Here is a 25,575-nt window from a genome sequence, read left to right as displayed (position 1 = left end):
TGTCCTTCCTGTGTCTTTTCCATTTAATTTAGCAGTAAATGGTGAATGTCCAGTAGTGCTTTTGATGTTGCTTGTCCATTTCACCCCTGCATTGAGGCATTTTTATTTGTCAGGATTGGGATCTGTAGCCGGAAAAAAAAAAACGGAAACAAATTCCCTGAAAAGGGAACAAGACATTGCGTAGCTTTGTCATGCTGGGGCATGCCTGTGAATCGCTTCTTCGCTTCAGATAATAGAGGCTGATGACATGGTTCACAAGTGCCATTTTATTGTCACGTGACGCACGAAACTGTCATGTCACCTGTCCGTGGCATGATTTCACACAGACTTCAGATACCGGTCACACACAAGGATACTTCCCACAGCGTGAAGCTCACGCAACGTCGTGTTCCCTTCTCAGGGAACAGGGTTACATTTGTAACCCAGATGTTCTCTGCATGCAAGTCCACAATGAATAAACACAGGCATTTAGCTATGTCACTCATACCTGTTGTGTGTCACGTGTTGTCTGTGTGGTCAAATGGTCAGATCTCTATTTAGCCAACGTGTTTTGTTCGAGTCATTAATGCATCTCTGACGTCTGAGAGAAGTAGGGGGAATGCACCAATCAGAACTGTAATGAGACTGATTGAAATATAGGAATTGTCTCTATCATTAGAGGCTCTATTTTCACTGTTGGCACGATAGGATTGTGTTTCGTTGAATGATGCACCTCATTATCATTTGTGCACACTGTAAGCTCTATAGGCGGGGCTGTGTCTTGGCTAGAATATAAACTACGTTCCTTAATCATGAGCTGTGCCACCTTTTTAAGTACTTTAGCCCCAGCTATAGCAACAGCTGCTTCCTTTTCATGTTCTCCTTCCCATCTTCCATGTAGACCCTCTTTAATTTAAATAAAATAGGCATGTATGCATGCAGCCTTTGCTCATCCATGTGCTTTAGTAGCAGGCATGCTAGTTGTTGATCGTTGTGAACGTAAGGAGGGCGTGGATGAGCGTGAAGCAACTTCTCTCTCTGCTCCATAACTGAAATTCGATATGACTGCTATGCCACTTACCCTACATCATATGACTCCAATTAACCGAATAAATTATTTTTTAACAGGAAACACATTTCCAGCAACACAATGGTTTACAATATACACTAGATGGCAGAACTGCACTCAGCACTGACAGTAGTAATAATGGTAATGTTCTCTCTTATTTTATCTCTTGAACTTTTGCTCATTTATTCCACCCCTCTCTCTTCGTCTTGCTTCAGTCTTCCCCCACTCTCATTAATATTCATGAAGATTAATTTTCTATCAGCATATTTCCCTCTATCGAACCACAACAACACATTATCAGATGGTAATAAAAAAGAAGAGCAGACAACAATTTATCACACTCTTTCGGCATTCATATTAAAGGAAGCTGTAACTTCAGCATCCTTGGCGATGTCATCGATACCAACTAAACGACATATACGTGCTGTACTGTATATCTCAAACCATATAGAGTGTATATAAATACTTCATATTTCCAGGTGTGACACCTCATTTGAAATATGCACCGAGCATTTCTAAAAACATCACGCGGTACTTTTTAAAGAGATGTAACACTTCAAAGACGGGCAAGGAGGAGGCGGGAACGATGATTATTATAATTTTTACATTATTAACATTATTATTTTACTGACTTGACGACACAAAACGGCAAATTAATTGCACAATAAAACAGTTTTAGGGTCAAATCCAGGGTTGATTTAAAAAAAATAAAATAAATAAAAAGAAGCTGTGTACAGCTGAACCAAGAACAAATAAGAGGATTGGATCGGCATCAGATTTTGAAACTGCATTCACCTATGGAAGTCCACACAAAAGTGGCCCACCATGGGCACAAGCACAATAGGACAATCACTGCATGGCTTCTCTATTACTCGAATCTCTAGCATTTTCCCCAGTTTCTCATGAACTGTGGTGTTCTGTGAGGTCAGTGTTCATGATTCTCTATTCAGTTTGCCACCTGGCAATGTCTATTCTCTGGGCCAGTCAGAGATGGTCTCTAAGTGGGATTTGATGTTTTTGAGCTCATCTCTCTCTGCCACTGTCATTGTAACAGAGACTGACACTCAATTTATTTTTTTTTAAGGATTTTGAGGTGGTAAATCTGCTGTATTTTTCAGTACATCAAAGCCATGTTGCCACAAATGATCCTTCAGCTCTCAAATGCAAAATGTTATACAGCCAATGTTGTATTTCCTGAGACTGTAGCAAACTATAAGTTGTTCTCATAGGTCCAGAATCTATTGGAATGTGTTGGATCGTCCTGCCAGATTCCTTCAAATTTGATCCACACCCCTCTCTGTGCTTCCATGCATGCATTCTGTCAAGGTAACGCTCATAGGCCTAGGTACTGTGTTATATTTTGTATCTAACTGCTGCCGAGCAATTCATACCATTCATAATGTTTGCATAGTGTACATGATGTAAACAATGTGCCCTGATCAGGTAGGATCTTTTTGGGATCCCAACCCAAGAACAGGTGAGACCAGTGACTGGACAGGGGTAGAGACAGGAGGGGCACAAGAGAAGGAGTCAGGAGGTGGAGCGATTATGTCCTCATTGGAGTCTGGAGGTAGAGCAATGTTGCCAGAATCAGAGCAGTAATGTCCTCAGCAGAGTCAGAAGGTGTAGTGACAACAGTCTATGCACAGACCTTGCGCTAGACTGGACTGATCCATGAAGTGGACATGTGGGTTCATGGAGTCGGCAAGTGGGTCCACAGTGTACATGAACGGTGGTGTCCGCACTGAGCTCCCACTGTGGAAGCCTGAACCAGCCCAACTGTCTGCGGGGGCCATGTGACAGATTACACCCCGCCCAAATTTTCTTGGTGGAAACCAGCCCCTTGTCCTGGGAGATCTCTCAAGAGGAGAGAAGGAAATGCCTTCATTTATCAGGTCAGTTAAAAGAGTAAGTGAAAATTCTAATCCATCATAGGGACCTGGTGCAGTCAAAGGGACTAGCAGGGGAAATTAAGGCATAGAGCGAGAGGAGGGTGATTCAGCTTACTTGGTTTTAATTCTGATCACAGAATCTCCTTGTGGGGCTCACAGACAGGGGGACAGCTATAAGATAAGTGAGTGGTGGAAGCTTGTTGTTTAAACAGAAGAGCCACATCTCGTCTTTAATCAAGGAATGGAGGCTTTTAGTCATCTTGTCCGGCTATGGTGTGCCTCGAAAAGTATGGACAGCGGGAAACTGGAACATTTTTGAAGACCTACACTTTGTAGACATGGACCTCACCCACGTTTACTGTATATCCTCACACTGTCTGTGACTGCACATGTGTATGATCAACATATGATGAATGTTACCAAAGTTGATCCAAATAGCGAAACGCCTGTAGTCAAATTCAAGCAATAAATATTGACCAGAAAAAGGGAAAGGAAACTAAATACAAATACCAGCACCCCTTGAAATCCTTAAAATACTATAGCTGATTATGACATGACAACATTCTCATTCTCATTCAACATTCTGACAAAAAAACAACAACTCAGGATTGTCTTCCAAACTACTGATCATTTCTTAAACCCACTACTAGTCACTACTGACAAATGACATAGAAGATTTTGAAGAAAAATATATTCAACGTACGGCCCTTGTCTGGCAGTGTCAGTGTACTTAATTCAATAATCCTTATCCATTTTACTGTATACACTGAATACCTTCAAAAAATGAATGAAAATGAGCTGTGTAGTGGTCTCCTGGTTAAAATTGGCTACATGCCCACTTGATCCAATCCCAGCATCATTTTTTAAAGTGTGTTTTTAAAAGCCTTTGCAGCTGTGGACATATTAAATTGCTCATTAGGAACTGGCAGTTTTTCAGACTCACTCAAGATTGCTGCTGTTAGACCAATAATTTCAGACCAATATCTACAGTGGCGCTTGAAAGTTTGCGAATTTTCTTTGGAATTTTCTATATATGTGCATAAATAGTACCTAAAACGTCATCGAATGCTCACACAAATCCTACAAGCAGACAAAGAGAACCCAGTTAAATAAATGAGATAAATATTATACTCGGTCATTTATTTATTGAGGGAAATGATCCGATATTACGTATCTGTGAGGGGCAAAAGTATGTGAATCTCTAGGATTAGCAGTTCATTTGAAGGTGAAATTAGGGTTAGGTGATTTCAATCAATGGGACGATGATCAGATGTGAGTGAGAAGATGTGATAAGGCTGTCAAATGTTTTATTGAACCTAAAAGATCAATTATGTACCATTAAACGACTACTGAATATCATTTTAAGAAGTATCAAACAGTATGTCTAAAGACATAGTTTACAAATGCCTGGAACACAGTGGGGGTGTTGACCATGCTGAATGGTATTACTAAACATTCGTAGTGAACGGACATAGTGCTAATATAGTTTTCATTTGTGCCCCTCTTGAATCTGGATCAGATTATAGACACTTTGGCGGTCTAATTTTGTGAGTATGGCAGCTGATTCCATTTTTTCAAGAGTAGAGGAAACAACAGACAGTGGGTAACAACATTTAACTATAATATGGATTGGCACCGGTGGCACACGGTGGCTTAGTGGTCAGCACATTCGCCTCACATCTCCAGGGTCCGGGGTTCGATTCCGATTGGAGTTTGCATGTTCTCCCCGTGCTGCGGGGGTTTCCTCTGGGTACTCCAGTTTCCTCCCCCAGTCCAAAGACATGCATGGTAGGGTGAAGTGTCCATAGTGTATGAATGGGTGTGTGAGTGTGTATGTGATTGTGCCCTGTGATGGATTGGCACCCTGTCCAGGGTGTACCTCACCTTGTGCCCCATGCTCCCTGGGATAGGCTCCAAGTTCCCCGTGACCCTGAAAAGGATAAGCGGTAGATGGATGGATGGATTTAACTATGATAAAATGCAGGCAGCGATAGTCAACACAAGGCTGAAGGCCCCCTTCCTTTTTCTGGACAAAGACGAATCCTCCCGAAGCTTATAACATGGAAGTTCTAAAGTAGCCTTCTCTGAGATCCTCCACTATATACTCTGACCAGGACTTTTACTCAGAAGGCGACAAAGGATAAATGTATGACCTAGAGGGTGCAGTACTAGACCGTAAATCAATACCACCGTCATAGGATATCTGAGGAGCCATGCCTTAGCCTTGCTGAAGTGATAGCAGTGCAGAAAATCTATTAGTTAGGACATTAACATGACCAGGTGTGGATTTCCTGTCCTGACCAGGAGATTTGTGGCTTGTGGGTTTGTAACCAGTCCTAACACATTGTGGTAATGCGGTAATGAAGAGAGACGTAACCTCACTGGGATCTAGTGTCATATTATGTATGGGGACTGTTTTTGTACGATTTTTAGCAACTAACATGCAAGCATCTAATAGAAAACCAATTTGAAATGCAATTCCATGTTCTATTAAATCAATGACTCATCCGTTGTATTTTTAACTATTTATGTCTGATGTAAAACATGATTTATGTAAGATTTTGCTCATTTAACTGCATAAATGCAATGTTCATATGGCTAAGTAGTAGACAGATGTCTCGATTGATTTCCATCAGACTTGGATATAATAGTTTAGGTGACTAAATCCTTATAACTCCGCAATGATTGAAATACTCCCAGAACTGACACGATAGCCTTTTTATTTAAATACAGTATATTAAACACATTAACGTGATTTCACCGTGACTTTGGAGTGCCCTGGTCTATCCTTGAATTTCCACAAGTTTAGGACTTGCTATTAAGACTAAATGCTTTGTGAATTCATTTCTTGTACCTATTCAAGATAACTTCAAATAAAAATATACAAAATAATATTATCACTCAAACTTTAATTGTCATACCTATTTATTTATTTATTTATTTTTAAAAAAGAAAAAGAAAGAAAACTACCGTATTTATTTATAGTGTCTTGCTTTAATGATCTCATGTTAGCACCTTTCCTTGCTAATTGTATCTGCCTGTGAAGCTCTGGCTGTGGTAGATGCTCTTTCAGGGAATCTTGTGTGATGGATGTGAGAGTTAGAAAGGGGAGAGGAAAAAAAAAAAGAAAATATAGAGCCAACAAGAACGTGCTGACAGCTCGAAGTCAGCTGGTTGTGTGGTGAGGAATGTGCAGGATGTCACACTGAAGAAATGTGAAAAAGTTGATCTGAGGCAAAGGTCAATGTTAATGTGCTAATGGCAAAAAAAAAGTTAACTTTTGGTAAATGATTAAAAGTGTGTGTGTGTGTGTGTGTGTGTGTGTTTATGCTATGTCTGAATGGAACAAGTAAGATGATCTAAGGCATCTAGCATTGGGTGAGGACTGAAGCGCTTTGAAGGTCAATGGTAACGTGGTAATGTGCTCATTCTTTTCCTCTGTAGTAAGTGATGGGAGTGTGTCTGGCCTCAGACGTGAAGCGCTCTTTCTCCTCCCTGACACACTCCACTGATAGCATTGAGTGGACAGAGGAATTCTTGTAATGTGACTGAGCCAAGATCATCATCTTGCACAAGTTCAAGGGAAAGCAAATGGTCCATGAAAAGTGCTTATGTGAGATGTATGTATGGGGAGTTATGTTTCAGACAGAAAGTAAGGTCCTTAAGTGAGTTTATGGTGTGTGTGTGTGTGTGTGTGTGTGTGTGTGTGTGTGTGTGTGCAGAATTACTTTATATTGTAAATCTAAAACTTCAAAGCTGAAATGTTGAAACAACTTTTCACAACACAAAACGTACAAGTCAAGTAAAATCATGTTTTACCAAGTATAACATGATGCAAAGGCGATATTTTTACTGTTGACTATACACTGGCATATTGTTGTGATGTCAGATGTGTTTGTCAGAGAGCTCAGGCTAGGTGGATTCCCTTACTCGGAATTCCGAGTTGAGCGACCTTTCCATTGAGCTTTTCCATGTCGGACGCACTGGGTTCCACTCCTGTCAGACAAGAACAGGAATCTGAGACTACACTGGGCAATGGCTCACCCGAAACGGAGTTGATCGAAGATTGGAAAAAGCATGAAGCATGGATCCATGGACACAAGAATTCGGTATAATACATGACGTTTAGTTTATGCTAAATTTCATTCCAAAAAGTCATTTAAACACTTAAACCAGGGGTATGGAACGAAACATTCCGTGAAATTCCTCGCATGCAGAGGTTCAGATAAGCAACTAAGCTTGACCATTAATTGTTAGTTCATGTCTATAACTACACATCACTTTGATGTGGTTATGTTTTGTTTCACTCTGGCGCTTCACATTACCACTTTTCAGCTAAAATGATTGAATGGCCTACAGAAAATACCTTTCAGTGCTTGACCATTAATTGTTAGCCTCCACTTGGAGCGGTTTCTCACTACATGACTGAATGTCAGTAAAAGAAAATAATCAAAAACAAGCTTTATCCTTGTCAGGCTCGTCGCCTGACCCTGTGCCTGTTTTTTTGACTACATTTTTGCTTATTGATTTGGATTTGTCTGCCTGTATCTTCAATAAAAAAGCTTTACCTGCACTCGCATCTGTCTCCAACCCACGTTACATGACACAAAAGAGCAGGCTACAAGGACAGTAGTATCACCATGGACTCTTCACACAACATTTTGAGAAGAGAAATGCAGAGGCCACTTACTTGAAATTGACTTCGCCTTGGATTCAGATGTCACAAAGAGCAAGATTTAACGAAAGAAGAAGCATTAAATTAACATACAGCACAAGTATTAAAGATAACGGTAGCGACTCTTTTCTAATCTCGATCAGAAAAAAAAATGTAATAAAAATATATATAAATAAATAAAGGAGCTGCTTATGATTCAAAGCAAACCAGTTCATTCGTGAAGCAAATTCATTATGACAAATAGACATTTTTCTTACATTTCTGGTGTGGTATTGTGTGTGTGTGTGTGTGTGTGTGTAGCTGCTAATATTTTACTGAGTCATACTCTTCAAGCCCTGAGGCACCCAGAGAAATGTCAATAATTTCCGCTAAAAGACAGCAAACTGCTTCTCATATGTATTAAGCTATTCCGAGTCGGTAAACAGTAATAAATCCTGTAGTGTTTTGAAACAATCATGTTTTCTAATATAAAATACAGCACAAAATGATCCATCATGGGCCTATATGGGGAAGAGAACTGCAGTCAGATACTGGTCTTATACAACCGCAGCTATAAACTTTAAGGACTTCACATCATCTGGGTATAGTGTGAATTATGAATGAGAATCGAGATGCGTTCACAAGATACACCGTTATTTACACATCTGCACAGCTAGCATTCTAGCTTCAGTCCTCTGGCTCCGAGGCCTTGGGTGCAACCCAGACAAAATAATTAAAGCTCATGTTTATTTTTGATTTTGGAGAGAATATTGTTCAGCCATCCTAAGTGAATTGTGTGAATTGTGGGAAAAAGTGATTGCAGAACACAGAACCCTCTAAATGGTTATTATTAAAGACTATTATTAAAGTATATGTGTAGTCTTGACTAACATTATACTCGACCAAACGTTACCTATATAGTCGTGGTGTAACGTAAAAACACCATCTGCAAACATGTTACATTCCCAGCAAATGACTTGATCTGGGGTACTTCCACCACATTTTTAAAAAAATAAAAAAAAAGGAAAGAAAGAAAGGCTGTCAGATGTGCATAAAGTATATTTCTGAGAAATATGTTGACATTTTGTTTTAACCCAGAGCTATGCTGTAAATCCTCACTTCCTTTGAGGAGAACAACATAGATGAATTAAGAGTCTTAACTAGTTTTTTTTGCCCTATGGAAGTGAACGAGAGGTAAACTGCTGCACCATATCTTACTTTATAAACACAAGAATATATACTATTGAAGAATTCCCTTCTGAATTCTTCATGACAACATAGAGGAAAAATTACTATATATATGTAACCACTGCCTTTGGAAGTTGTTTGATATCTAAAAACTTATTCGTCCAACGGCTTCAATGCCTGGCTTAGAGCATAATCGCATATTATTATTTTAACTGATTATCTAAAAGTGAATTACAACTTCTGAAACACTTTCCATTGCTGTTTTTTCTCACTGTGTCTACTCGTCTGTCTATTTTACCTCTTCTTCATCTCTCTGTATCTCTCTCTGTTATGCTCAACTGCAATCCGGAGAAAACATGCTGATTTACTGGGTGATTGATTGGTTAATTGACTGTATGAAAAGAAAGCATTCAAACAGTGGATAGCTGAAGACAAAAAAAAAACAACCATTAAGTTGATGTTTTTCATCCAGCTGTCCACTCATTCCAAATAAAGTAATGAAAGGGGATGATTTTGCTGTCTTTGTCTGTTACTGTATGATAACATTCAAGTGGTTCTACTTGAAATGTAAAAATGGGCACACGCCCATTCAGTCGCATTTGATGTCAAATATGAAATCTCTCCATCTGAATTCAGAACTTTTGTAGCTCTTGACTATTCAACTATTCAACAACCACAGAAGCCTCTGAATTCAGATGAAGAGGTGCAGGCAAAACAAATGAAAGCATTGAAAGGGTCACTTTACAAACACCCTGATGAGTCCAATGTAGATAGTCACATGACGCCCGAAATACCTCATGATGGCGAAATCAGAACAGCAAGTGACAGTAATACTATTTCCCTTTCAAAGGGAACTCCAGATTGTGTTTAGCGTAAGGCTGTGGGAAGCGCCCTCGCGGATGACCGGCATCTGACGTTTGTGTAACATCATGCCTATTTATAGGCCTGTCGTGATCAGGTGACGTGGCACTTAAGCGCGTCGTGTGATATATATATATATATATATGACACCTGTGAACCGTGCCGTCAGCCTTATTATCTTCAGCGAGACCGCATGTCAGTCGTTTGTGTAACAAAATAAAAAGACGCTATCTTTTCTCAAAATCTCTTGACTTTTCTATCCCTTTAAAAAAAAAGAGAAGAAAAAAAAAAGAATGAACGAAAGAGAATTCAGAAAGTGTGTTACGCCTTGCTCCTGTTTCATCACGGGGGGGAGACGGTCACACCTTCTGTGTGAAGTGTTTAGTGGTGGAGCATGCCACAGCATGCTCGCGACTCGCTTTCTTCTTGGTGAGATGGGTTTCAGAGCCTCATGGATCTGGGCCAGCCGCTGCCGAAGCAGCCAGCCGGCTCAGGTCCTGGGGATCTTGTATGGATCTGGAAGAGGAGCCAGAGACGAGCACAGCTCTATCTCTTGCTCTGTCTTCCGGGTCCGGCTGACTTTGGAGCTCGCATGGTGACTCCTCCTTCCCCTATGGAAAGCCAAAACGCCCTCGCTGACTCCAAGGGGCCAGTAGGGGGAGCCATTGCTGAGTCTTTGGTCTAAGATGGCTGTACAGCTCACGGTCTTTGGAGCAGCCCTCATCTGCAGTGGCATATAAATCGCCTAGAGATGCGGGCCATATTTCTAGCACTGAAGTTCTTTCTTCCTCAATTAAGAGGTCACCATGTGTTATTTGCGACAGACAACAAAGTGGTGGTCTCATATATCAACTACCAGGGACGGTTACGTTCAAGCCCCCTTTTCAGTCAGGCGCAACTAATTCTTCTCTGGGCATAGGGAAGGTTCTTGTCAGTGAGTGCAATGTACATTCCGGGTAGCCGGAATGTGGGGCAGACATCCTGTCGAGGAAGGGGCTGAAGCCCGGGGGTCGGATGCTCCATCCACAAGTGGTGGAGTTCATATGGCGGAGGTTTGGCCAAGTGGAAGTGGATGTGTTTGCCTCTGAGGAGACAGCACACTGCCCGCTGTGATTCGCCCTCACTCCTTCCACACCATTAGGGCTGGACGATGTGGCCACTTGTGGCCGAGCTCAAATATGGTTCTCAGAGATAATATCCCTGCTAGACTACGCTCCTTGGGAGATTCCCATCTGCAGGGATCTACTGTCTCAAGCCGGAAGGCTGATTTATCACCCTCGACCGGAACTATGGAAACTGTGGGTCTGGCCCCTGAAGGGTACCAGCTCATATATTCTGGTCTCAGAACTGAGGTTGTAGAGACCATGTTGAACACTGGAGCACCATCCACGAGGAAATTATGTGCGTTCAAGTGGCAATTTTTTGTCTTGTGGTGTGAGAAACATCAGCTAGACCCAGTGAACTGCGTAATAGCTACAGTCCTGGAGTCCTTACAAGGACGTTTCTCAGCAGGGTTGGCTCCTTCTATGTGGCCGCCATTTTGGCCAGCCACACCCTGTTGATGGAGCCTCTGTGGGGCAACATCCACTAACTTCGAGGTTTATATGTGTTGTCAGGTGGCTGAGGCCCATCTGCAGGCCGCGCATACCTTCCTGGGATCTTTCTGGTCCTGAAAAGTCTATCAGGGGCCCCATTTGAGCCCTTAGAGTCAGCTTCTGAGAAGCTTCTGACTCTAAAGGTAGCTCTTCTGCTGGCCCTGACATCTATCAAGCGAGTCGGAGATCTACAAGCTCTCTCTGTTGCACCTTCATGCCTTGACTTTACCCCTGCATTAGCCAAGGCCTTCCTGTTTCCTAGGCCGGATTATATTCCTAAAGTGCCTAAATCTGCTGCCCAGCCTGTGGTGTTGCAGGCTTTCTATGCCTCTGGGCATAAGGGCTCATTCCACTAGGGGGGTCACCTAATCGAAGGCTTTGTCCAAAGGGGTACTCTTACAGGATGTGTCTGCTGTGGCGGGGTGGTCTACACCACACACATTCATTCGATATTACGACCTGGATATACGTTCCACCCCGGGCTCAAGTGTCTTGCAGTGACTCTCAGGCTCTGACCTTTTGAACAGGCCATACCCTCAGTATGACGAAGTGGGTATTTTCATCCCCACAGCATGGAGCTCACGCAACATTGAGTTGCCTTCGAAAGGGAATGTCTGGGTTACGCATGTAACCCTGTTCCCTGAGAACATACTGGGGCATGCCTGTGAATTGCGTCTTCGCTTCAGATAATAGAGGCTGACAGCACGGTTCACAGGTGCCGTTTTTATATCACGCGACGTGCTTAATTGCCCCATCACCTGATTACGGCCGCCCTATAAATAGGCATGATGTTACACAAGCTTCAGATACCGGTCACACACGAGGGCGCTTCCCACAGCGTGGAGCTCACGCAACGTCTCGTTCCCTTCTCAGAGAACAGGTTTACATGCGAAACCCAGATGTTAAGCTAAACGGAAAGGTATTTAGTTACAAGAAGATGGAAGATCAGGATGGATTCACCAAGAGAGTATGTGCTGAGATCTGGTTTGTCATATTCTATTACTGCAAATATATGTCAAACTATTTTGTTCTATATAAAAAAAAAACATATAGTCATATAGTTTGTCATTTTGTTAATTAAATAATAGAAAATTTGTTTTTTATATGTTTTGACCATTTTCTTGTGTGTGTGGGTTGGTGGATGGATGTTTTCAAGAGCATGGGCGGTTATAATAGCAGAACAGCCACATTGTTTGTAGGCCGTGTGTGTGTGTGTGTGTGTGTGTGTGTGTGTGTGTGTGTAGTTGTTAGGTGAGTGGACTGCGTGACCCCTTCTGTTCCCTCATGTTTATTTGTAGCACTGTAAATTTGTTATTTAGCATTTAATAGCAAAATAATTGGCGTGTAGATTTCACATCTTTTATTCTATGTTTACTTTTTGTTTGACATTCTGATAATTGCACATGTAGCAAAACATAAATGAAGACGTATTCATTAATCTCCTTTTATGTGAATATTGGATTTGCCTTTATCCATTAGTCTTTATTTATTATCCATTTCCATTTGTTTATGTGTGTGTTTATGTGTGAATGGATAATGGTATAATGAATGCTGCTGGAAACAAATTTGATTAAAATTGGCTTGTGCTCCTTTAATAACATTACCCTGTGGCTTCTCTTCCGAAATATGACTACATAACCATTCATTTTTGCTTTTCCTGAGCTTCTGGAAATTTGCATAAATTATTTGAAATGATTAATGATGTCCTGGTGAACATGCAGACTAAGAAGCAGCTGGCCTTGAGAGAAAAAGGGGACATAGCAAGAGAGTCTGAAAGAAACAGGACAGAAAAGAAAAATGAAAAAGAAAAACTAAAGAAAAATGGGATATAAAGATATGAAAAAAATAACACGTGTAAATAGACATTAACAAAAAATATAATTAAGAACGGTGGCTTAGTGGTTAGCATGTTCTCCTCACAACTCCAGGGTCGGGGGTTCGATTCCCACCGTGGCCCTGTGTGTGCGCGGAGTTTGCATGTTCTCCCCATGCTGTGGGGGTTTCCTCAGGGTACTCCGGTTTCCTCCCCCAGTCCAAAGACATGCATGGTAGGCTGATTGGCATGTCCAAAGTGTCTGTAGTGTATGAATGGGTGTGTGAATGTGTATGTGATTGTACCCTGCGATGGATTGGCACCCTGTCCAGGGTGTACCCCGACTTGTGCCCCATGCTCCCTGGGATAGGCTCCAGGTTTCCCCATGACCCTGAAGAAGGATAACCGGTAGAAGATGGATGGATAAATGTATTTTTCATCAGTGAAGCCAAAAATATACAATCATAAAAAAGCTTAGCACATAATCACACCTTGTACTCAAGAACTTTTAGTGCCCTTCAAGGCCTAGCAATAACTGTATAAAATAAACAGTGCACACAATGATCTAGGCCATCCAATTAAATATTGGATAAAGTACTTCTCTTGTCTCTAGCAAAAAAAATCAACTCTTTTGTAGCCTGTTTCATCCATAGGGGAAAACCCAGAGAGACAGTTATTACTGAGCTGCAAAAACAGATAAAAACAGTGGGTACAGGTGAAATTTCAAAAACCCGGAACAGTTTAAAAAATGGCAAGTTAGAGGACATGTCAGCATAGTTAGCAAATAAGACACTAAAATTCTAGTTTCAGAATATTCCAGTTCAGTTGGTTCGTCTGTTAGACATCACCTCTGTGACAACAAGCTGGAAAGGTTTCAGGGAAGGAGCACTTCCTGAGAACAACCCACAAAAAATAAAGTACCTGAATTTTTCACCAACCGTCAAATGGAACTAAAATGGCAGACAAAATTGAACGCCATACAAGATTGGCAATAATAAGATTAGAAAGTCAAAAAGTCCAGATCAAATCTCTTGACTTTTTCATTTCATTCAGGGATTGATGGAGTGAGTCATAAATTGCTAATGGAGCCAAACAGAAAAAAAAAAATAAATCACACTGTATTTTAGTGGTCAAAGGGTTGATATTTATAGATAAAGTTATACATATACTGTTACGTAATAGTTTACAATACTGTGTTAAGGTTTTGTTTTCATCTTTGAGATTAAATATGTGAAACTATGGGTTTTTTTTATGCAGACCGTAAGATAAATTTTTACCCTGGTACAGTGCAAAATCATCAAGAAGGTCAACAAATAAAAAGTTTGCCCCTACTGTGACATGCCATTCTACAAGGAGTGTCTCCTTTATATGGGTATTATTTTTTATGATGATATTATTTTGAGCTGTGCCACTTAAGTGCACCTTTATCAGGTTCTACAAGGTTAACAGTTATTCCCAGTGGCATGAATGCAAGGCAGTCATCCCTCCATCTTTTCACTTAGTCCTAAGGTATGACAGTTTCCTTTTTTTACATTGTGGCACACATTATTCAGGTATTTTCACTGCCCATGGTGGTTATGAGGGGTGAGATTGAATGCTAGAGCTGAATGAATTGCCAGTTCTATGATTACCAGGGTTCCTTGTAAATCGGAAACCAGCAAAAAACCTGGTGAGAACTGAATGGAAGTGTGAATAGAAAGATTTTGCGACTTTTTTTTTCTCGGCGGACTCAACACACACACAAGAGAGTATATAGGTGAGGGTAACACAGCCCCTGGCAGGTATCCAGGGTTCATAGAACCACAATTATGTGAGTAACAATTGTCTTGTCTGTGAGGTAGGAAGACAATTTTGCACATATGGAAGAAAGCTTTATCGGTAAGGTACACTTGGAGAGACACTTGGAGAGGGATCTTGGACTACACCGCCATGCACAATATTTCAAGCTTCTTTTTTATTCTCATTTTCAAACGACACTGTAGTCTGAATGGATCCTAATTCAAATGGTCAAAATGTATACTAATCAAAAATAATTCTGGTCTAAATGAATCTCAGTTTAAATGTGCCTTAATCCAAAGGAATCCAGCCACAACAGTGAATCCTTATGCATAATAATCCTTGTCCAAATAAATCCTAGTCAAAACCCCAAAACAATAATCTTACAAGAAAAGAATCTGGGCCAAATGTTTAATATTAATATTTAATATTTAACGGCAGTCTCGCCCGTTTTTGCACTATGGAAAATAAATGTATGGGAAAAAAATGTGTTCATGCTTTGAACGTCCTTTAGTCCTCATCTCCTAATCTGACATTTGGGTACCCATATACCCGTCTAATCTATTTCCTAGAGAGTTTAAACCTGTGATCTAATCTCTGTGATCTAATGTGTTCTCTGTGTGGCACACTGTGGTAAACTACAAGTTTCAGTTCCAAAGTGTCTGAGTTTGATTCCCGTGCGGTGCAAATTCATAAAAGTGTCTGTAATCTTATGTTGGAGTACTAATCGGAAGGTCATGAGGTCAAATCCTAGTACTGCCAAACTGCCACTGTTGGGCCCTTGATTAAGGCCCTTAACCCTAAACTGCTCAGTTGTATAAATGAGATAAATATAAGTTGCTCTGGATAAGGTTGTCTGCCAAATTCTGCAAAGGTACAGGTAAAGTTCATCTGAAAATGTATATTTAAAAGAGGAGAATTTTCTTTGTTTTTTAAAAAATTTTATTATTCTGTGCTTTTCTGGTATTTTAGTGTGCTAAACATTGTGTTATGGTCAGTTTAGGATTAGTAATAATATAAAAAATAAAAGGATACTCAATTGAAACTCCAGATGAAGCTGATCATGACTCAATCCAAACCGTCCCACTGATTCTAAATTCATCCTGGTTCGAATGGATCACAATACATATGAATCTAGCAAATGTGGATTTCGAATCTGTACTGTCCCGGAAATGAATGCTAATCTAAATGAGTCCAAATGGTTCCTAATCCAAATTAACCATGCCTTCAAAAGTGATCCTAATCCAAACAAATCTTGGCTAAAACGAGTTCTAACCTGAAATGTTTGACGCCTAAAATAATTCTGAATAATTCTAAACACATCCTAAACCAAATGAAGGCGGTACAGACATTGCTTTCTATTTTAAACGAATTTTGCTCCAAATAAATTCAGATCTATATGGATTTCAATACAAATTCATTTGGGCCCAGAATGGATTCTAATACAAAGACATTCCGTGGATTGATGTTTTCAATCGAGTCATTTTTAATCAATTATATTTTAATCTATTTTAAATATATTATAATCCTAATTCACTCACTTACTAACCATTTTATCTTCGCCAGAGTTGGATCCTGAGGCGATCCTGGGAACACTGTGTGGGAATGCAGCCTAGATGGGACACCAATCCATCACAGGGCACCATACACACACACACACACACACACACACACACACACACACACACACACACACAGACACACACACACACACACACACACACACACACACACACATTCACAGCTAGGGTCAATTTAGTCTAGCCGATCTACCTGCCAGAATGTTTTAGGGAGGAAGCCAGAGAACCCACACGGTTACAATGGGACAATGTGAAACTAGCTAAAATATTTTAAAACTTGGCATTTTAATTAAAATTTTATATCTGGATTTCAATGTCAATTGATAACAGCACTATATAAATAAAATTGAATTGAATTAAACTGAATAGACCTTGGAGCTATGAGATGGCAATGCATCACCACTGCACCACTAATCTGAACAAAATCAAATGAAATCCAAAAGGGGCGGAGCATATAAATCTATTTGGTTATTAAAATCATTCCGTCTGAACAGTATATTAGTACATTGTTCGAATAAATCCTAATCCATATATGTAGATTCTAATACAATTAAACCTTGGCCAAGAGAATGGATTCAAATGAAAATGACTTTACATTAATTGTAAATGAATTTCCCTAGCAGATGCTAGCAAAGTCCATGATCCAAAATGTTGGTTAATGCAACACGGCATAGCAATCCTACGAGCATTAGTAACATCCTGCTGCACTAGATGCAAGAAAGATGCCAGGAACACAAAATTATTCCTAAATTTACTAACAGCTAGGAAAAAAATAAACACTCCGGATAACTTCTGCAGGGTATATTTAGCTTGCTCTTTGGAAAGCGAAGGATGGAGTTTAGCCGAGTTAATGGGCCATTTTTTTTCCCCTGGTGTGTGTCATTATGGGAAATGGGTCATTCACTTCGCTATTTTTTTCTCCAAGTGGATGTCATTGGCCAGATTATACGTCCATCACTCATACCCCACACCAATCCGTGCGTGTCATGTAACCTCTTCAACTTCTATTAGTAGACGCTTACTCGCTCTTTCTGGAATTTAATGATTTGCATCATGCTGTGATGGATTCCGGGTAAAACTGGAGGTAAGAGTCGAGCAAGTCTTTTATGAGTGACCGTTTTGTGGGCGTGCTGACAGCAGAGGATTGATTTTAATAAATTTCCCTGAACAATTCACATTGGGCTTTTTCTTCTTCTTCTTCTTCTTCTTCTTCACAATATTAACTTCATTTTTATGGGAAACCAGCCTTTCTGGCCTGCCAGAGGTTTTAAAAAATGAAAATGACAAAATGACTGCATTTAGGGTATATTTTACCTGCCTGACTTCATCAACGTCTACAGACAGAGATGTGCTCTTTTTTTTTTTTTTTTTTTTTTAGATGGGTTCAGTTAATCGTATTAAGGAAGAAAATAGATAGGAGAAGACGGGTCTCTATGACTTTATGAACCATTAGGCATTAGGCATACGTGTGATGGAGTGAGCAAGATATAGAGAAAGGACGTTCTTGATAGAACACCTCTCTCGCTTTATTAAAGGCTTTAATTATGAGAGCTTTCCGTTTAATGAAAGATAAACCACTCAGCAATGAAGAACACCGGATATTAAACAAGACCAGCTAGATGAAGTTCTCAAACACTGCTTTAATAACTTTGTCAGTGAACTGACAGATTAGCGTATATCATTTGCCTGCTACAATGACACAAAGATTAAACTCCCACTGATTTCACCACTGATTTAGGACACTTTTACTTCTTCCTATTAAGTACACATCCGTGTGTATTAGGCATTGCAATATAAATGTTAGAATTCGTTCCTATACTGTCTTATTTAAGAATTATATCTGAAACGTTTAGGACTGGTTAACTAGGTGTGTCAGAGAGACAACGACCTAGAGATGAATGTACTGTAAATTTGTGCGTACATACGGGTTTTTCATGTCTTTAGGGGCAGTGTTTGCAGGATCTACATCAGCATGGGTGGACAGATAAGAAAAATCATTAGCTAGCTCACCAGGCAAGTAAAAGGTCCAATCTGTTCCCCAGTCCCATTATATGCCTCCTTGGAAGTCTAATTACTTAGCTACAGTACCATAATTGTGATGAAGCATCGTCTTGCACCCTTGGGGAAAAGGGTGAAAGTCTCGGCTATGAGTCGTGGATTAATCTCATCACATGTAAAGACGTGTCTTGCAAGCATGTTAACTCGGTTGATGTAGTGTTGCAATGTATGTTGTGTTAGTGTTACAGTTATGGCATTTGTTTTATACTGCACTGTGCTTTTCCACATCAATGCATAGTGCAAATTCCGGAAAGATTGTCTAGCATTCGTTCAACGTAATTAATATTCCTAGCAAAAGAGTTCCTACTAGAGGCGAAAGACAACGTGTCACGGATATGCCGGAAGGAATTCCGGACTTCGGTTCCCAGCAGGCACTGCACCACATGGCATCATTGTCACATGACCACCTGCACCTGAATCTCATTCTTGTTATTGAGCACTATGTGTATGTCTAGCCAGCGTTTGCACTGCACTTTTGTCTTGCGTTTGTCTTTCTCTGCTGTTGTTTCTGTCATTGGGACTGTGATCTTTGTTCAGTGGTTATTCTTTTAGTGCCTTAGTGTTTTTGCCGGAAGTTCTATAGGTAATGTTTTTCATTTGTTTGCATTTTCATTCAGTCTAATCTGCACTTGCATCCGTCTCCGCCTCTAAACCCTGACACGAAGGTGCTACCTGTTCCTGTGCATTGTACCAAATATCTGTATTCAGATTTAAACCCAAAGTGGGTGTGGCCTGAATTTGAAGATTGTTTTTTTTGTTGTTTGTTTGTTTTTTTTTAAAAAAAATATGAACCACTAAGCTCCTAAAAACTTGGAAAGCACTAGGAAAATAAACCGAGGCAGAGATGCCAGCCTTGTCATAATAGTGTGTGAATGACAGCGCCTCAACCTCAGCTACATTCATTTGAGTTCACACTTGGACTCAATTAGAGATGTCCAGGGGACTATATTCTCTTACAAATTTAGTTTAAAAATATAAACAAACTACTAGCCTGACTTAAATCCTTTGCCGCCAAATGTAATGTGATATAGCATTACAGCTAGAGACCATTTTAAAAAAATTAAAAAGACTACTACAATGATCTGTGACTGGCAAGAGGATGGCAAGCGTTGAAGTAAACATCTAATTGGCGTCTAGTTTGTCAATACCATATTTTGCTGCATGAATAGTAGTAATCATCTCATTAATCTCTGTAATGTTGGTTAAATTCATTTCACAATATGGGTTCCACTTTTATTATACAGAAGTTTAGACAGTAGAACTTGCTAAACACTGTTGATAACCTCTCACGTTTGAATACCAATAAATGCAATTTCAGTATTAAATCCATGTGCACCTGATACTGGTGTAATTAGAAAAGTCATGTTTTAGCCCTTACTGCCTCCAGTCAATACAAACACATGAGTGAAGAATGATGGAATCTTGTGCCCTGGTCCACCCCCACCCGCTACATTCCTGACCATGCATGGGCCATATGCCCATTTTCTGACCCTTTGAGAAATGCTACTGCAAGCAAGAAGCAGGGAAGGGTTTCATTGTGCTGAAGAGGTTTTGTCAGTTTGACACTCAGATATTTTCCGTTTCAGAACAGATGCAGAAAAAGAGAGAAAGGGGCAAATTGTTCTTTTGCCGAAGAGTGCTGGATAGCACACTGTCAGCAGAGAGGAAGAAAAGATGTTTGTGTGAAGACCGAGGAGAGGCACTCAACCTTTACAACAATATATAAAACTACCCGGAGCAAAGAATGCTTCTGTTTGTGAAGAAATTGAGAAAAAAGTGGCGGTTTGGCTATTACATGGCTTCAAGTTATTACAAGGGTTTTAAGGAATATGTTTTATCTTTGAATTTTTTTCATTGTCAACACGCAGCACAGAGATATAGTCCCAGATGTCTGCAAAAAAAAAAAAAAAAAGTTCCCTTTTTGCTCTCGAGGCTGATGGAACGGTTCACAAGTGTCTTTTTATATCGCACGACGCCATCGGCGTAACCACGCGTTCTTTGGGGGGGTCGTGTCCCCCACAGTGTTGAGGAAATACCAATCTGTCCCCCCCAATATACAGTACAAAATATTTTCTAATGAACCCTGCGAACGGATCTGTCTTTTCTTCATCTAATCTATTTATTTATGTCTATTCCTTTTTAATATATTTCCGTTTGTTAAGGAAAATCGGTGGGTACCCCCCCCAATTGTACACTTGGTTGCGCCCATACTGAAGGCAAGTTCGGTGATATATTTTAGCAGCTCAGTCTGTAAGAAATGGAGACAGGATCCAAGTGTAGAAAAGTGCAGCAGAACATACGAGCTTTTTTTCCAGACAGTAAGTAACTAGACACCTAAATAGTAGGTAACCTTAGCTTAGTGTAGAAGGCATCATACCATGGCTTGGTTTGTTTTTAAGAACGTCAATTAACTGTTGATATTTGCACACCCAGGAAGTAGGCTAGGCTAACGCCAGGTCCAGTTTTTCACCATTCACGTTACCTTCATACTTGGACCCCCCCAGTGTCCATACCATGATTACGCCCTTGCACGATGCGCTTAATTGCCACGTCACCTGATCACGGCAGGCCTATAAGTAGGCATGATGTTACACAAGCTTCAGACGCCGGTCACACGTGAGGGCGCTTCCCACAGCGTGAAGCTCACGCAACGTCTCGTTCCCTTCTCAGGGAACGGGGTCACATGCGTAACCCAGACGTTTTAGTGTCTAGAGGTAGACTAAATGAGAAATCCATGTTTATATAATACCACTAAATTACGCTACACAATAATGGAGCCCCCTTTCTTGTTTTATGTACCGAAAAATACTAGTAATCTCTTTTTATCCCTCACACACACACACGCATTTTATCTTACGCCCCACTGTTAATATATTCCGTCTTTTGATCTCCTAATGGGGTCTTTTGAACAAATTTTGTGAAGTATTGAAGTGTGGTACATCACAATATAAGGTTTAAGAGCTGTGCCATTTATCGAAGACATCCCTCTGAGCTCTGTGTGCACACACACACACACACACACACACACACACACACACACACACACACACAGACACACATACAGTATGACTCTGGGTTTGCTACTTCATGGTAACATTAGGTTTTACTGTCAGCTTGAAATGAATGTGTTCAGTGTGTTTTTATTCACAATTTGCTTCAGGCTATGTGGTGTGTGTGTGTGTGTGTGTGTATAATGATTAGAGAAGGCTACTCACCAAGTACTCAAGCATTTTGGAAAGACCCCTTAATGACCCCTCATAAATCTACATATCATTCACACACATCCTATAAAGAAAGATACAATGATATCATATGAAACATGTTTTTAATCATAAAAAGCCTATTTTCTTGGTGTAGCACTGTGCCATGCAGGCATTGTTTCTGATCTTCAGTTCAATCATGAACTCACGTTACAGTATCTTTGTAGAGTTTGTGTTGTTCCTGTATCCGTGTGGCTTTTCTCCTTGTTTCCACCTCCCAAAAACATGCCAGTAGGTGGATTGGCCATTCAAAATGACTAAGGTGTGAATGAGTGTGACAGCGTACAGAATACTGGCATTTTTCCTGGGTATTATCTCGCACCGTGTTTCCAGGATGTTACTGCGTACGTATACTGTGCGTGTGTGTGTGTGTGTGTGTGTGTGTGTGTGTTCGCTGTTTATATCCGTTATTAGTCACTATGTTTATGAGTCAAGCGTATGTATGTGTATACTGTGTGTAGACAGATGGATTGGTGTTAAAAGTCCATTTCTCAGCGTCTCTGGCAGTGACATCTTGTTTGTCTCAGTGTGTGTGTGTGTGTGTGTGTGTGTATGAGAAAGAGAGAGAGATGTTATTATCGTCAGGCCAGACTGATGATCATATATCATTGCCACGGCAACGAGCACTGCTGTGACAGGGCAGGAGATTGAGCCTTTGCTGTTTGCAATTTTTGTATTTTCACCACACACACACACACACACACACACACACACACACACACACACAGGCACACACAATCTTTCCTTTGCTTCTCCACTACTTTGTTAGATTCAATTTAAAACACACACACACACACACACACACACACACACTTCCCAGTTCATGGGAAGAACCAGCAAAATACAGTAAATGGCCAAAAGTATGTGGACACCAGACCATCACACAAATATATGTGTGATGAGAATATCTTTGTAGTATTACAATTTCTCTTCACTGGAACTAAAGGACCCAAACCTGTTCCAGCATGACAATGCAATTTTAAGACATTAAGACATGCTTGCCATGATTGGAGTAGAAGAACTCAGGTGACCTGCACAAAGCCCTGACCTCAACCCTATTGAACACCTTTGGGATGAATTAGAATGCTCACTGAGCCCCAGACCTCCTCACCCAACATCAGTGCCTGACCTCACTAATGCTCTTGTAGTTGAATGGGCAAATCTCCACAGCCACACTCCAAAATATAGTGGAAAGCCTTCCTAGAAGAGTGGAAAATTTGAAATGGGATGTACGACAAGCACTGGGTGTGACGGGCGTGACGTTCAGGTGTACACATACCTTGGGCCATATAGTGCACGTTGCCAGTGATAATTAAGTTTTAATTGAGTCATTTTTAATTGAAAATCATATCACCCTTGTGCGTTTCTAAATGTTTTAACGTGGTTTAAGTTTTAAAACCTTTTAAAAGATGTTCTCTAAGCTAGCATGTATTACACGTTTGTTTTGAATTTTCACTGTACATATTTTTCATCACAATTATGCAGCTTTTTTTTTTTTTTTACACATCTCATTATCAGATATGTTTTCTTTTCTTTCCCACAGACTTTCCATCTTACCTGTCTATCTGCCTGTTAGTCCTCCTACTTCTGCTTCAGGCGTTAACATGAGTAGACATTTACATTTTGTTTCTCTTTGTAGAGAAAAACAAGTTGCTAAATATTTTATGCTTTCTAAAGCATTACTCCTACCTTGGAGCGAACCAGAGAAATATGATTTGGATGCTTCAGTGCAGGTTGGAAGAGAAGCTCATAACGGGGGGGGGTTTCCCCCCGATTTTTATTGAGTGTTTATGCTCTAGGACGGATGACGGGGTTCCAAGAGTAAGAAAGGGTTCCATTTTGTAATGCAAGTAATTCATTATTCAGTGAGTTGCTTTGTTACTGGTTTCTAATAAACCTCATTATTCCGTGAGTAACTTCGCATGGGGAAAACTTTGACTCTGTTATAGTATTAGCAGTGTTTTTAAAGTTGGATTGCATTCACAGTTGCACATTAATTTTGAACAAAAGATTCAACGATAAAGACAATATTACTGGAGCGCACCGTACCTAATTACGATGTAATCGTAATGTCATGTCCATGTTATGTTGTTCATACGTTTATCCCATCTGGAAATGAGGAACATTCGGTTATTCATTTTGATGCCACAAATCAGCTAAGCAGAAAACAATGAGCTAATTGCCTCATGTCTCCAACGAGCACTGCGGAATCATTCACCTTTAGAAAGTTCTGATAAGGACCCCCCACAACCCGCCCCCCTCCCAGGATTGCATGCTGATGGGCCATTATCATGGGAAATGTCTAACTGAAATTATTATAATAACTTAATTTACATACATTTGAAATGCAGAAAGTGCCTTATAGTACTGTATATGCAAAATTCAGGATTTAGCCTTGATTTGTGGACAAATAAAATGGCTGTACAAATGCTGACAAAGCAGTGAGATTATGCAATGAAGAAGCACGATTCTAAAATGAGGCATTTATTTATTCTAAATCATTCGACTGAGATGAGCAGGGGGAAATGTTTGCGGTGCTCTGTGGGTTTAACGAGTTACAAGAGAAAGTCGAGAGACGCTGTCTCCGCTTCTGAAATTCTGCTTCTAATCTCATTGAATGTCCCCAATCTCGGTGTCTAAAAGACTAATCAGAAGTGAAGGCAAGCAGAAGCCAATTAAAAGTATGCAAATTGCATCATGGCTGACTGCGGACGACTTGCTTTCACTTCTTAACGCCAAAGTCAGCATTTTGGAGAGTGTACATGCTGCTCAATAAGAATTTAAGCCATCTATTCTGCTCACAGACCTGTCAGGATATCGTTTATTCCATTCGAATGGTACGCTCCTAACACACAGTGTTATAATTGCTGTCATTCCAGGAAATCGAGCCGGGCTTTCGGCTTCATCCGGAACCCTACCTCGCTTCCTTCAGGAGCCTGATGACGCTTACATCGTCAAAAGCAATCCAATTAAGCTTCGGTGCCGAGCTAGACCCGCACTGCAGATCTTCTTCAAGTGCAACGGGGAGTGGGTTCACCAGAACCAACACACATCCCTGGAACACATTGATCTGGGAACAGGTAAAAACACACCCACAAATATATGTGTGTATATATATGTAATAGATATATTGCAATCTACATGTAGATTGCTACTAGCTATGGTGACACAGGAGGTGTTTTAAGAACACAAACACACAAATGGAACTCAAAGAAGATGAAGAGCTGCTCGTTTTGTTCCATGTTTACAAAGAGAAATAAGACGCGGGTGGTATGTGAGACTTTTAAGACTTCAGGAGGGCAAGGTTCACAATTCTAGTCAAATCTATGTGATACATTGACATTTGAATATAAACCATTTGTATTAAGCTCTTGACAGCTTGGAAATGCCTTGTTTGTCGTGTAGCATGTTCGTGCATGAACTTTCCCGAGCTCCATGGGTCCAAGATGGAGAGGGAGGCCTTCATTTACTCAACATGCATGAAGATTTTTAAGTGACCTACTCTTGAATAATAGCAATTGTGTAAATGTTGTATCACGTTTGGATTACTGTGAGTTAACGCTTGAATAATATCACGTGTGTAAAATCGTGTGTTCCTGTTTGATAGCAATGAGTTTGAAGACCATGAAAGCAACAGTGATGCAATCGTGAGAAATGCTATTCCTTTTTGGCTTCAATGTGCCAGACACCAATTGTTATTTTCAATTCACAAACCCTGAAAACAGCCCGCGGCTCTTCACTTCACACACCGGGTCCTTTTTTTTTTTCTTCTCCACCTTTTATGAGGTTTATTTTATTTATTTCGTTACACTCAGACTATTTTGAATGAAAGAAACTGGGGGACAAGCTG

The 25,575-nt window shown here is 40.3% G+C and overlaps 1 protein-coding gene across 1 annotated transcript in view; it reads left to right on the top strand.

The window, feature by feature from the left end:
• Positions 1-25,575, top strand: part of unc5da (unc-5 netrin receptor Da) — a 144,610-nt gene that overhangs the window by 69,052 nt on the left and 49,983 nt on the right. The window contains exon 2 of the mRNA XM_053648163.1: positions 24,605-24,805. Within this exon, the coding sequence (XP_053504138.1) occupies positions 24,605-24,805 (201 nt within the window). The remainder of the gene's footprint in view (positions 1-24,604; positions 24,806-25,575) is intronic.

The sequence above is a fragment of the Ictalurus furcatus genome, chromosome 18 (assembly GCF_023375685.1).
Source record: "Ictalurus furcatus strain D&B chromosome 18, Billie_1.0, whole genome shotgun sequence".
NCBI lineage: Eukaryota > Metazoa > Chordata > Actinopteri > Siluriformes > Ictaluridae > Ictalurus > Ictalurus furcatus.
This window is presented reverse-complemented; position numbering and strand designations above follow the sequence as displayed.